General features: G+C 42.8%; 1 protein-coding gene across 1 annotated transcript in view; it reads right to left on the bottom strand.

The window, feature by feature from the left end:
• Window positions 1-13,465, bottom strand: part of LOC310993933 (uncharacterized protein) — a gene marked incomplete at its 5' end in the record, with an annotated part of 35,128 nt that extends 21,663 nt beyond the window's left edge. The window contains 3 exons of the mRNA XM_083982417.1: window positions 4,230-6,339; window positions 6,460-6,687; window positions 13,273-13,465. Coding sequence (XP_083838543.1) covers window positions 4,457-6,339; window positions 6,460-6,687; window positions 13,273-13,465 — 2,304 coding nt within the window. The 3' untranslated portion in view covers window positions 4,230-4,456. The remainder of the gene's footprint in view (window positions 1-4,229; window positions 6,340-6,459; window positions 6,688-13,272) is intronic.
• Window positions 13,466-14,933: the final 1,468 nt, after the last annotated feature.

The raw sequence follows: 14,933 nt of genomic DNA, 5'->3' as shown, positions 1-14,933 counted from the left end.
TGTATCATTTTCTAAGACTGGATGCTCATAAATCTGTTACAAAGGGAGACCAGAATGAATGGCTCTACTAATGAAGAACATTCTGAAGTTACCCTTTTAACCTTGAGAGTGTCTAAGCTTAACAGTTTCTCACAAAAACAACATGTGGACGTTAGTGTTCTGGGAGACAGAGCAATGACTAAAGCTGTAAGGCTTGCTTTAACAACTTTGGTTTTTCTGCCTAATAAATGATCAACATAGAGGACATATTCCTTTAATATGCTTAATAAAGAAGTTAATTAGTCTAATAAAGTAAAATCAACTAGGATGGTTAATACGTGAATCTGTGAAAACACTTAACATATGGAAGCACTCCTGACGTCCTGACCTTCTGACCTAGCCTCATACTCTTCCCTGGTTGTGCTCCACAGGACGTTGTAACTCAGTTGGTGTTTTTCAGTTAAAGTTTCCACAGTTCAATAAAGGGTTAGCCTATATGAGAGGGATAAAAGAGGTACATGTGATGCACAATTTCTTCTGTGTTCACATAGATCAGGGTTAAGTGTTGTGTAATCTCTGTGTTCTTCAGTGCGTTTCTAATAGTGCGTGTTTCTTAATCAATAAGGTAGTATGTGTTTGTCAGAACAGCAAATAGATCAGAGGTATTGATCAATGTCTAAATCATATGTCAGAGGTAATCATCAGTGTCTAAATAAAAGATAGATCAGAGGTAGAGGTAATCATCAGTGTCTAACTAAAAGATAGATCAGAGGTAGAGGTAATCATCAGTGTCTAACTAGAGGATAGATCAGAAGTAGTAATCAATGTCTAAAATATATATGTATATCAGTGGTGATCATCAGGGTCTAAATTGAATTTATCCTAACATTCTCTTGTAAGGAACAAATAATAATTTCCCTACTATACCACAGTCTTTCTCTGGTCGCTTCAGGTTTACCTGTGCGGTGTGCACGCTCCACCTCAGTCTCCCTCTGTAGCTGCAACTTCTGCTTCAGCATGTCCTTTACTTTTTCCTCTGAGTCCGCCCAGGATTCCCCTGGGGTTTCAGGTATTCCATCAATCACGATGTTATTCCGCCTTGATTGACCCTCGAGGTACTCATGCTTGTCCAGGATGACCTGCAAACTCTCACATAACCTCATGATGTCCATTTGAATTGTGTTGCAGTGATCAGACTGTTTGGCTTGAGTGATTTTCAGTTCATCAACATCTTTGTGTGTGTATTGTATGCTAGATTTCAGATCCTGCACTTCTTTAGTTATTGCATCCACTCTGGTGTTTGTTGAGTGCATAATGACTTTGACAAAACGTTTGAATATATCTTGTTGTTGTTGTAATAGAGCAGTGAACATGTCTTTCTGCTGATTCAGCAAGTCATTTACCAGCGTGAGCGATACATACTCCTCCTCCACAGTGTTTTTTTGCTGCTTTGGTCCCATTTTCTGCTGGAACCTGCACTAACCCTGGTCTGGTGGGGTCTGGCTGTTGCTGGAGCCTGGGCCTGGCCTGTTGGAAGCTGCTGCTGCTGGAGCCTGGGCCTGGCCTGGCCTGTTGGAAGCTGCTGCTGCTGGAGCCTGGGCCTGGCCTGGCCTGTTTGAAGCTGCTGCTGCTGGAGCCTGGGCCTGGCCTGGCCTGGTGGAAGCTGCTGCTGCTGGAGCCTGGGCCTAAGCCTGGCCTGGTGGAAGCTGCTGCTGCTGGAGCCTGGGCCTGGCCTGGCCTGGTGGAAGCTGCTGCTGCTGGAGCCTGGGCCTAAGCCTGGCCTGGTGGAAGCTGCTGCTGCTGGAGCCTGCGCCTAAGCCTGGCGGACGCTGCTGCTGCTGGAGCCTGGGCCTGGCCTGGTGGAAGCTGCTGCTGCTGGAGCCTGGGCCTGGCCTGGTGGAAGCTGCTGCTGCTGGAGCTCTCAATAGACCTTGCTGGCACCATAGACTGTAAAAAGAATGGACGTAGCGTCCGTTTTTAGGTGTTCGCGTCCGTGACGTCACTCATTGGTTTTGGGGAGTCGTTTTTGTGACTCAAATATGGCGGCCTGAACAGCGCCATGTTGGATTGGCCGGCCGAGAACCCGCCCACTGGCCTCGAAGCAGCTGTCCACGGAGCTGCTCGGACCTGTCACTCAACGTTTCCACGCCCTAATTGGTCAGAGTTTTAACCTTATAACAGTAAAACGGTGGAGTTGAAAAAAAATTCACCCCCCTCAGAGTGTGTGCGGGGATAGAAACTATCGATTGAGACGAAAAAACGTTCTGACACCAGGCTTTTAACATGTTTACTGAGGATGTGAAGTCGGCGATTTTAACATGGGGGTCTATGGAGAATGCTCCCTTCTGACACCAGCCCCCAGAGGAAGCCGAGGGGATTGCAGTTTTTTGAACGCGGAAGTGAGCTTCACTTCTCAGACCGCCAACTGCCCCCTTGGCTGGCACACGTGACTTTGACAGCACTAGAGCACTGGAAAAGAGAGTAACGACACCACCATTGACTCCGGTGGTAAGGGTTTTGCGCCCCGAGTGGCAGGAATCAGGACATGGGTATTGCAAAAGCGCCCAGAAAACTCATTCACTCCAATGCGTGTTGCCCACTTACTTGTAAATTGATGAAAACGGCAGTGTTTTTGTTTTTAGGTGTCTTGGTCATATCAAATTATACTTACAATTTGTTTATTACAAAATGTAGATTGAAACATTAATGTAGAGAACTTTTTTTTTTTTTACTCGCCTCTGTTAATATTTATCTGTAAAGGATCCTCGATGATGCTATTAACATGGGTGATCTATAAATGTCCTTAAATTATTGAAAATACGGCGGTGCATGGCGCAGTGGTTAAGGCGGCCGCCCCATGTGGAGGCTACAATCATCAACGCTGGCGTCCCCGGTTCGAATCCCGCGTCGGGCAGACCTTTCCTGCATGTCATTCCCCCTCTCTCTGCCTCCCCCTTTCCTGTCTATCTCACTGTGCTATCAAATAAAGGCAAAAAAGCCAAAAAAATATACTTTTAAAAAATGTCATTGTCATTGTCAGATGTCATTTTTTGCAATACCCATATTCCGCCATTAGGAGGCGCTTCCATTGAACTGTAAAAAAAACAAAGGCAAAGGCAACAATACAATACCAATGGGGCTATTTTTTTCCTTTACTGCTATCACAATGAAAGTTTACACATTGAAAGTATCGATGAAATGTAACATTTTTTGTATTACAAAGTCGTTACTCTCTTTTCCAGTGCTCTAGACAGCACAAACCCCGACACATTCTGGGTAAATACGGCACTGAGAACGAATCGCCTCGTTGTTTACAACTACTGCTGGGTAGAAAACCAGCATGAGAACAACAGTGACGGACGAGAGTTTCGCTACATCTCATTTTTCACGTCACTATATCACCGTTTAGACTAATCTTATGTTTGTAAAGTCTATAAAACCAATGATTGGACAAACATTACTATTTGTGTGCACGTTTTTGTAATTAGTCATGGTTATCATAGATTAGCCGGGGTAACCGTTGGCTGTTTAACCCTAATAACTCAGTGACTCAATAAACAGTCCATGAAATTTTGGATATCTGAGTTACAACATGACTGAGCTAACTGGAGTAGTTTCATGTCGTGTCCGACAACGGGAGGGTTTCTGATGTTAGATGTTAGCTTTGCTACTACTGTTAGTGTTAGTTAAGTTAAAGTTAAAGATACTTTATTAATCCTTTGCAGGAAATTACAATGTTACCACTACTAGTTGCTACTGCCGTTAGCTTAGCTACTGTTAGCTGTCCCTGTCAGCTGCAGCCACTGATGCTTTCAAGACACCGTGATTCCCCCAAACTGAATAAATACAACACAGAGCAACACAAAACACACACACACACACACATTACATACAGATATTTTTTACAAACTTGTACAGAATGAAACTCCCCAAGAACATATTAGGTTTTCTGTACTTCAATCAGATCAGAATGAAACATAAACATCTTCATATTTGGACACATAAGATCGGTCCTTATGCAACACACAACAATCAAGTTATCAGAATGACCAAACTTATAAACACCACACCTAAAAACGTCTGCGATGTTTTCTTGAACCAATTCACAGATTGGTGTTAGTACTAGTATTACCACAGTGAACTTTAACCCATGTCCAGACAACAGCAGAGCATTGAATCCTTCAGACTGGTTTACTGTCGCTGCCAAGACATTGCCTCTGACGCCGTTTGCCTATTGGTCGTCTATAAACCTTTCTGAACTGGTCCTTGTATCCTTTCCATCTGAAACTGGCCTCGCACACTTGGCAGATGAACCGTGTTGTCTTTGGCATGTTTTCTCATGTGTGCAGCTAAACTGTTACTCCAAGTGAAGCGTCGACCACAAACTGAACACTCTTATGGTTTTTCTCCACTGTGCGTTGTCATGTTGTTTCAAGTTCGACTCAAATCTAAAAGGTTCCTTACAAACTGGACATCTTTATAGTTTCTCTCCACTGTGAATTCTCATGTGTCTCGTCAGGTCCGTCTTCATGCGAAATGTTTTATCACACTCAGAGCAGCTAAATGGTTTCTCTCCTGTGTGAGTTGTCATGTGTCCTGTCAGATGTGACTTCCTGCCAAATGTTTTACCACAGTCAGAGCAGCTAAATGGTTTCTGTCCTCTGTGAGTTCTAATGTGTCTCATCAGGTTTGTCTTGACGCCAAATGTTTTACCACACTCAGAGCAGCTAAATGGTTTCTCTCCCGTGTGAGTTGTCATGTGCCTAATCAGTTCTTCCTTCTCACGAAATGTTTTACCACACTCAGAGCAGCTAAATGGTTTCTCTCCTGTGTGAGTTCTCATGTGTGGTATCAGGTTTGACTTGAAGCTAAATGTTTTACCACACTCAGAGCAGCTAAATGGTTTCTCTCCTGTGTGAATTCTCATGTGTCCTGTCAGCTCTGACTTTGTGCCAAATGTTTTACCACACTCAGAGCAGCTAAATGGTTTCTGTCCTCTGTGAGTTCTAATGTGTCTCATCAGGTTTGCCTTGAAGCTAAATGCTTTATCACACTCAGAGCAGCTAAATGGTTTCTTTCCCGTGTGAGCTCTCATGTGTCGTGTCAGAACTGACTTACTGCTGAATGTTTTATCACACGCAGAGCAGCTAAATGGTTTCTCTCCTGTGTGAGTTCTCATGTGTACTGTCAGCTGTGGCCTGGTGACAAATGCTTTATCACACTCAGAGCAGCTAAATGGTTTCTCTCCTGTGTGAATTCTCATGTGTTGTGTCAGCTCTGACTTTGTGCCAAATGTTTTATCACACTCAGAGCAGCTAAATGGTTTCTTTCCTGTGTGAGTTCTCATGTGTGCAATCAGGTTTGTCTTGATGCCACATGTTTTACCACACTCAGAGCAGCTAAATGGTTTCTGTCCTGTGTGAGTTATCATGTGTCGTGTCAGCTGTGGCTTAGTGCCAAATGTTTTATCACACTTAGAGCAGCTAAATGGTTTCTCTCCTGTGTGAGTTCTCATGTGTACTGTCAGCTGTGGCTTAGTGCCAAATGTTTTATCACACTCAGAGCAGCTAAATGGTTTCTTTCCTGTGTGAATTCTCATGTGTGTCATCAGGTTTGTTTTGAGGCCAAATTTTTTACCACACTCAGAGCAGCTAAATGGTTTCTCTCCTGTGTGAATTACCATGTGCCTCTTCACTTCTGTTTTGATGCCAAATGTTTTACCACACTCAGAGCAGCTAAATGGTTTCTCTCCTGTGTGAGTTATCATGTGTTTCATCAGGTTTGCCTTGATGCAAAATGTTTTATCACACTCAGAGCAGCTAAATGGTTTCTCTCCTGTGTGAATTCTCATGTGCCTCGTCAGGTCTGTCTTGTTGCCAAATGTTTTACCACACTCAGAGCAGCTATGTCGTTTCCTGTTAGTATTACAGCCATTATTTTCATAGTTCAACCCAGACTGAGGTTCTTTTTTCTCCCTCTCCTCATCTTCACTCTCTTCAGTCTCAGATGATTCGGAGGTCTTGTCATTAGTATCTGGTTGTAAATGTCTGTCTGAATATGTGTTTCTGTCTGGTTCTGGTCCTCCATCAGTGTCTGTTTCCATGTGTTTAGGGGAGCTGCTGGCTGGAGGCTCTGCTCCTCCGTCCTCCTCAGTCTGACCCTGTTGAAGCTGTGAGAGCGGAGGTTTCTCTTCATTATCTTCATGTTCACTTTTCACAAGTAAAATTATGACTTTCAACTCCTCTGGTCCTTGAAGCTGCTCTCCTCCATGAGTGGTCCAAGCATCCAATTCTTTTCTCTCCCTCTCCTCATCTTCACTGTCTTCAGTCTCAGATGAATCGGAGGTCTTGTCATTAGTATCTGGTTGTAAATGTCTGTCTGAACATGTGTTTCTGTCTGGTTCAGGTCCTCCATCAGTGTCTGTTTCCATGTGTTTAGGGGAGCTGCTGGCTGGAGGCTCTGCTCCTCCGTCCTCCTGACCCTGTTGAAGCTGTGAGAGCGGAGGTTTCTCTTCATTATCATCATGTTCACTTTTCACAGGTAAAGGAATGAATTTCAACTCCTCTGGTCCTTGAAGCTGCTCTCCTCCATGAGTGGTCCAAGTGTTCTCCAGCTCTTCTTTTACACGAGGAGGCTCAGAGTTCCTCTGGTCCTGACTGGAGCTCCACTCCTGCTGCTCTGTGGGAACTTCCTGTGCCCTCACACACTCTGAAATACAAACATTACACACAACTTAAAACAACTCACATCACTTGAGAAGCAAGGGACTGCTTTTCTAATACGCTTTGAGAGCACAAACATGACTGCAGTGTTCTCAGTCCGACTTGTAATTACAGCCTTTAATAATGCATGTTCGGTTCTACCCTGTATATTTATTTCATAAAATGTAAAATAAATTAAATAGATAAATAAACCACACTGATGCATTATTGAGCTTAAGCCAACAACCAACAAAAGGAGATCAGTGCTGTACAGACATGCTAGCCAGTGAAATAAGATACAAATAAAAACCAAAAAAACATAGACTTTACCGCAGAATGACGTTTAAATTGCTATTTTTCCACAGGGAGTACTCATCTGCGCATGCACGCGGATTTACGACACCGCCGTCACTGTACGGTTGTAACGGCTGAGTCCGTGATCTAGCAGCAGCCCGAGCATACACCGGTCTGCCCTGCTCTACCTGGAGACATATCGGCTTGAGTCTGGAGATTTTTGCTCAAAAATAAACGCTAGACTTAGGTTAAAAAATGAAACTAACAAAACTATACATTCAAAAATTAAATTAAAGAAAATGTGGACTGATCGGTTCATTGTAAAACACTTATTGATGTGAATGTGGTGAATTCTACGTAGCCCCGAGGTAGGGCTGCCCCCGACCAAAGATTTTGTTGGTCGACCAGTAGTCGTCACTTATGGCGATTAGTCGACTAATCGACCCCCCACCTTGAGGGGAAAAAAAAATTTAAAAAAAAAAAAAAAAAAAATTTTTTTTTTTTTTTTAATTTTTTTTAATTTTTTTTTGCCCGCGGTCAGGTTGAGAATTAATTAATTAATGCTCGTGACTCCGGCCGTGTTGGGTACGAGATTCAACAACAAGCCGGTCGGGTTTCACCGTTATTACCGGCAGAATGCCCGTTTATCACCAATAAACACAGTAGATGAGGAGGGTAAAAAGTTACTGAGCTCAGGCTGTGTGACGGGGGTGCGGGGGTGGGGGTCCGCGGCGTGGAGCGGTGCGGGCATGGTCTCTGACATAGAGGTCTCTGACTGCAGCGGGGACCATCATCGATCCGCTCCGTGACACTGAGACTGACCGCCGGTGAGCGCTGTGGGACGGGACCGGGGCTCAGACAGCACCGCTAATGGTGACAGCGGTGATACGAGAGAGACTGCCGTGCCGTGTAAAAAAAAAAAAAAAAAAAGTGTCACGTCACGACTTCCTGTATCTGGCCCTTCAAAATAAAAGCCCCATAACCTTTCCTATACAGTTCAGTCATTGATGTTGGCTTAATTTTGACAAGACACGGCTCCAAATGTTTTTTTTTTTTTCCTGCGACCAATCGACCAATGAAATTTTGGTCGGCTAATGATTTTTTGGTCGACCAGTGCTTGGTCGACTATTTGGGGGCAGCCCTACCCCGAGGTAGCTCTTTCGTTCAGCAACACACACCTGAAGCTTCACTTTTCATTCAAGACCAACCAATGTGGCTGCCAAGGGAGGTATGTTGAGTCTAAAGCCAGGCTCTCCTGTACTACAAAGGTGGCTCCCGGCTAGATCACCATGGTAACTTATGCTTAGAATCAGCTGTTGAGCCGAGCGTCAGGAGCAAGTTGATAACCAGCTTCGTAGTAGCCTACCGCGTTAACTCCGGGGGGGCCGCGGGGCTAGAGGTTTTGTTGAGCTGGAACATGAACACAAAGCCTGGCTATGCTGAGCCTCGTCGCAGGACAGGCCGGATGAGTCTGTGTTTTTTGTTTTTTTATTTTGAAAGGTCAGCTGGAGAGAGACGGGTAGCCTAGGCTACGCGGAGATAAAGTGAGGGAGGATTGACACGCAGTTCCATTATTATCTGAAGCTTTCGGGCAACGTTATCACCCCTAAAAATACTATATTGGTGAGAAATGAAGGAGGAGGAGGGAAAAAGGCGTGTAAACGATTATTGATTTTTTCTTAACGGTTATGATTTGTTATCCGTTTACACATGTAGATATGTTGACACCCCTAATCGATATCAACGATCACGTTAGGAAATAGCGATCTTATGAAATGCGCTTGCAGTTTATTAAACATAAAGTGTTTGAGAAATCGGAGCCTACTGCCGTGAACGTGACTTTATAATCGCCAGCACTGAGGTGATGCGGCGGTGCGCCTGATGGAGGGATGTGAAACACCGACCACTCTCCCACTGACGGGTCCCGGTGACACACACAGACAAAATACTGCTGCGACAGGTATCACACCGAGGCGGTTCAGACAAAGAGACTGTTTCTGTTTACACAGCTGATTAATGAGCATCGCCTCAGTAGCTCAAAATAAAAGTCAAGTGACGTTTTCAACACAGACTTGATGAATATGTGGTTGTATCGTATTAAGTTATTTATTTTACCAATAAAAAACAACAGCATTAGCTGCTGCATTAGCAGGCTATGGTTTAATAATCATTCAGACACGGCGGCACCCGTTCCTGCTGTTCTACGCTGGTTATATGTATGTACACCGGGTAACGACTTAAATATTTTCTAGCCTGCTCCACAATATTCCTGCCTCCACTTTGTGTTCGAGACATACTGCTGTCTGCTCTTTACCAGAGACGTTCTAATATTGAGGAGACAGACCACTCTGCCCGTTTTGAATGGGAAAAGCTGCAACGCTTTTCACCAGCAGCCAATCACCTGCGTTGCCAGAGCAATTTTTGAATGTATAGTTTTGTTCGTTTCATCTTTTAACCTAAACATTCAAACTTGGCCCCTCCCTTGGGGCTAAGCGTTAGCCTCCTGTCCATGATAGCAGCAGCAGCAGCAGCAGTCCACTCCAAAAAAAAAAAACACAGTCCGGGTGAAGCGCTGGAGCCGTGGACCAATAGACACCGTCACCATTAAGGGCCGAGATATACTTGCTGTAAACTACGCGTACGCGAGCTGCCACATTTTGGACCCAAAAACAGAACTAATTGTAACGGAAACAGTGTTTCACTATATATCATTTCTTTGAGGTGTCCAGAACAACATACTAAAAGTCCTAGGAAATCCTAGTTGAGGAAATATGTTTAATTCTCATCAATCCAAGATTGATTTATTGTATAAAGTCTATGGTGCCAATACGGCCAGAAAACAATACACCCCAATGGGGCTATTTTTTCCCCCCAATACAATACAATACAATACAATACAATGAAACTTTACAAAATGGAAAAATTAATGACTCTATTAAATTAAGGACTCTATCTATCTGGACTAGGGCTGTCAGTTTTTAGAAAAATGAGGTTTGAACGATTATTGAATGACCCCCCCCCCGCCGCAGCCGCAGCACACACAGTCGCGGTGTTTTATTTTGAAAATTGACCGGATACTCTCGTTGTTTCATGTTTGACTTCCTGCCCAGCTTGACGCGATTGCTCGCGGCTCTCACACAAAATAGACCAGACGCTGCACCGCGAGCCGGCCGCGGAGGTGCACGCCGCGACACCACACCAGCGGTTAATATGGGCACAGAAAGTAAACTGGCTCCGTTTCTCGGCTGTTCGCGGCCCTTCCGCGTCCGGTGGACGTTCCGCGGCGCTATGCAGGCACCGGGCACTGCAGCCAAAGACGGTAAATAGAGTATCTTTGCTGCAGCCTGCATATCGAGCAGGTCATTACTGCTCGAATACGAACTTTTCCCCCCACATTCGAACGAATATTCGAATGTCGAATAAAAAGTGACAGCCCTAATCTGGATTTAGGGGTGGGCGATATGGCGATATTAGATCGTGAAGGATTAGAGTGTGTAGACGATCTGCCAAAGTGCAGAGATCGTAGGATCGTCTGGGGCTCATTCTATAAATTGCAGTTCTATGCTGCAAAGCGCAAACAAAGGATTTGCAAAGTTTGCTAAAAGAGATAACAACAGTTACTTTATTTGACCCTTTTCAATCAGCTATTTAGTGTTTTGATACACTTAAAATCCTGTTAAAATGACTGTGTTGAATAAAACAAACAGTAATGTCTTAATTAATATTTTACTTTCATGTTTATTGAAAGCTACCTTTTATGTTGCAAGAGTGCACTTTATCAGAGTGCTGTTGTTTACCTTTTACTATGTTTACGTTGTTTGCACATGTTGTCAAAACTGCAACTATTTAGATCAAAATCTATTCAGAAAGGTTCTTTGACCTAAATTGTCTGTTTTTCTTTTTTCGATTTAAGATCGTGATGAAATCGAAATCGTGACTTCATTTTTAAAACAATCGTGATATGATATTTTTGCCTTATCGCCCACCCCTAATCTGGACTCTATCTATCTGGCCTGTCTAGCCTCTACCTGGTCTTTTTACTAAACTTAACCAACTCCTTTCTTCATTGCCTAAACCCGACCAATGGTGGGACCAAAGAGCTGAGGGAACATAGGGCCTAATTTTCAGTGACAACAAAGGTTAGAAATGTGGGAACATAGGGCTGAGGGAACATAGGAATGACCCCCATCAAAAGTAAAAAATCTTGTATTACAAGTTTCTTTTAAAATGAATTTGAATGGAAATGAGCAATTCACTAATAGAATATGCCCAAAATACACCCGAATAGGCTTATTTTTTTCCTTTACCCCTACCACAACTAAACTTCACACAATGAAAGTATGTGAAAAGTAACATTTTTTGTATTACAAGTTTCTTGGGAAATAAATTTGAATATGCAAATGAGTTCAACACTAATTGAGTTATGGTCAAGAAGCCAAAACAGCAAAAACAGGGGCCAAATATCTAAGGCCCCGTCCAGACGAAGTCGTTTTTTTCGAATCCGGATAAATACTTCATCGGATTGGCCTCGCGTCCACACGGATCCGGCGTTTTCAGGGGGTGAAAACGGTATTTTTTGAAAACGGGTCCCAGAGTGGGAAAATTTGAAAACGCCGCCCCAGCGTATCCGTCTGGACGGCCAATACGGACTTTTTCAGAAACGATGATGTCATGCCCCCCGCCGCTCTACCTGTAACCTGAGACACACACACACACACACACACACACACACACACACACACACACACACACACACACACCGCTGCAGCAGCTGCTGCACACTGACAGTCTATGGACGTAACGTAACAACAACAACGGCCGACTACCGTCGCGTCGCTCAGACGCTGCGGCTGAATCGCGCCTGTTTAATCATCACTGATCATCATATTTACTCTGACACGACTCCCTGTCAACATTTAATCCCATGTTTGAGTTTGAATACAGCGGGGGACTTCTTCTTCTATTGAATTACAGCGGGGACTTCCCGTCTTCTTCAGCTGTTTTAAGTGTTTATGTGTGGCAGGCAGCGCTGCAGCGACACACACACACTCCACACACGCCTGCAGTATGCAGGTACTACAGCGTTTTGGGTCGTTTTCACTGGATCAGTGTGGACGCAGATATTTCTGAAAACGATGCCGTGTTTACGGAGATTTTTTTCAAAACGATTAAGAAAAAGATCGGATTCAGTGAAGCCGCGTTTTCGTGTGGATGGGGCCTAAGTTCTTAGTTCCGCTCATATGTTGTTGAACATAACAGCATATTTAACATAACATCACACACAGTCATTGAAACAACTTTAATGTATTCTGACTTTCTTCTGATGTTCTCTGCAAATTGAGGGGAAAGTCATTAGGTAAGGCTTGTTTGCTAATAAAAAATGGATTTAGAAAGAAACTGGAGACAAGACTGTGCAATCAATTCTTAAGGTCAAGTCTTTTTGTGGCAACTAGTGACCCAGGTAAGTGTGGCAAGTGACATCAAATTGTGTGTATGCATTGGTCAAGTGTGGCAAGTGACTTCACATTGTGTGTATGCATGGGTTAATTTACTGAATGGAAATGAATGTGTTAAGTTATTTGGCCCCTGTTTTTGCTGTTTGCGGCTTTATGGCTTCTTGACCATAAGTCGATTAGTATTGAGCTAATTTGCATATTTAAAATAAATTTTCCAAGAAACTTGAAATACAGAAATGTTACTTTTTATTACATTTTGTAAAGTTTCATTGTGGTAGGAGTAAAGGGGGGAAAAAGGCCTCTTTGGGTGCATTTTGGACATATTCAGTGTATTGCTCATTTGCATATTCAAAGAAACTTGTAATACAAAAAATGTTACATTTCATCGATACTTTCAATGTGTAAACTTTTATTGTGATAGCAGTAAAGGGAAAAAATAGCCCAATTGGGGTGTATTGTAACTTGTCTGGCCTCATTGGCATCATAGACTTGTACAGTAAATCAATCTTGGATTGATGAGAATTAAACATATTTCCCCAACTGGGATTTCTTAGGACTTTTAGTATGTTGTTCTGGACACCTCATAGTAATGGTGTCTGGTGAAAAACATTCTGTTACAATTATTCTGTCGGAAAACGCTATTTTGCCTGGACGAACAGTGCTCTGGCGTCCTGTTACTTCTGCTGCTCAACTGTTCAAGATGGCGGCCGCATTTCTTGCTCCCCAGCAGCCGATGCGGCGTCTACTCTTCATGTTTATAACGGTCAGTTGGTCCGTCAACGCCACCAACATTTTTCCGTTACATCAAACCGAGACAAACTGATTCTCCGTTAATAACTGACCTGCTCTCTGTAACAAAACCCGAGGGTTTAACAAAGCGTCCAGTTGTTTCCTCTGTCGCTGCTTCTCCTGCTCTGACCGACATAGCTCCTCCTCGTACTCCGCCACGGTTCTTTCAATCAGGACAAAGATCTCTTCGACGGCCGAACTCAGTCGCTGCTCCACCAGCGCTCTCAGCACCTGGACTTTAGCCATGTTCACTCAGACACACACAGACACACACTCACTCCCCGTGAGACAGCAGCGAGAAGCAAGAAGCTCCACGAGGAATCCGTTTAGTCCGGGGCCGTTGACTCGCTGTTCTGGTCAGCAACCGGATGCAGGGCGAGAGAGACGGGCCTTCCCGTCAAAATAAAAGCACCAGGCTAATAAAATGCGGTGAAACTCTTTAATTTAAGTAAATGTAATTTACAAGAAAGTCCCCGACCCATTAAATTAACCTTTTGCTTTTATTGCATTACAAGTTAATGTCTATTTTACAAGTTTTATGTTGGTGAACACTTTTACTTTGGTGATTTCCGGATAGGCTAGCTGGGAACCAGAATGCAGACAAAATTCGGTGTTAACAGACACTGAAGAGAATTCATTTTATCTGTTATAAATTCTCTCCTAGGTTGGAATAAGTACATATTAGTAATATGTTAACTCATTTTACTTCATTTTAATATATGGTTTATTTCAGCATTTGAGTCTAAATAATTTGGTCAGGCATCTGTTTGACAGTTGGGTCAGTTTATCTTTTGGGGTCCTCTTGAGTTAGTATTGTTGTCATGCTCATGTCTATTGTCATGCTGCTCCGAGTTTTCGATACAGAAGTTGAAACATTTACCACGTTTACATGATGTTTTTAAAGCGGAATTAATTAATTCCGAATTAAATAGTTCGGAATTAAAATATTTTCCTTCGAGTTTACATGGACATAATAATTCCGAATTAGGGTTTACATGGAAAACACGTTAAATCGCCTTTATTTAATTCCGCTCAACGTCTGGAGGTCTGATTGGACAAGGGGTACACGTGTTTACGTCATACTTGCCAACCTTGAGACCTCAGAATTAGGGAGATTTTCAAAAGGGCCGGGGGGGGGGGGGGGGGTGTATATATATATATATATATATATATATATATATATATATATATATATATATATATATATATATACACACACACACACACAATAAGAAAAATGAAATACTTGAATTCCACAGAGCTCATTTATTGGACAAAGAAAATAACAGTCCACAGTAACAAAGTCAAGTAACAAATTTAATAGCTGTCCACAGTACCCGTGCAAAAGATGGTAAAAAAATAAAATTATTAATTAAATAAATAAAACAAAAAAAAGCACACATTGCATACATTAACCAGCAATCTATGCAATGTATGCTCAATAAATAAAAACAAAAAAGGCATACATTGCATAGATTAACCAGCAATCTATGCAATGTATGCTCAATAAATAAAAATAAAAACAAAAAAGGCATGCATTGCATAGATTAACCAGCAATCTATGCAATGTATGCTCAATAAATAAAAACAAAAAAGGCATACATTGCATAGATTAACCATCAATCTATGCAATGTATGCTAGAAATAAAAGTAATCATCAAAAGGAAATTAAAACAGCCTATACAACAGATACGGGTACATACATAGACAGAGA

The sequence above is a fragment of the Trachurus trachurus genome (assembly GCF_905171665.1).
Source record: "Trachurus trachurus genome assembly, chromosome: 11".
NCBI classification, from domain to species: Eukaryota; Metazoa; Chordata; class Actinopteri; order Carangiformes; family Carangidae; genus Trachurus; species Trachurus trachurus.
Note: the sequence above shows the minus strand (reverse complement) of the source record. Positions and strands in the feature narration are given on the sequence as shown.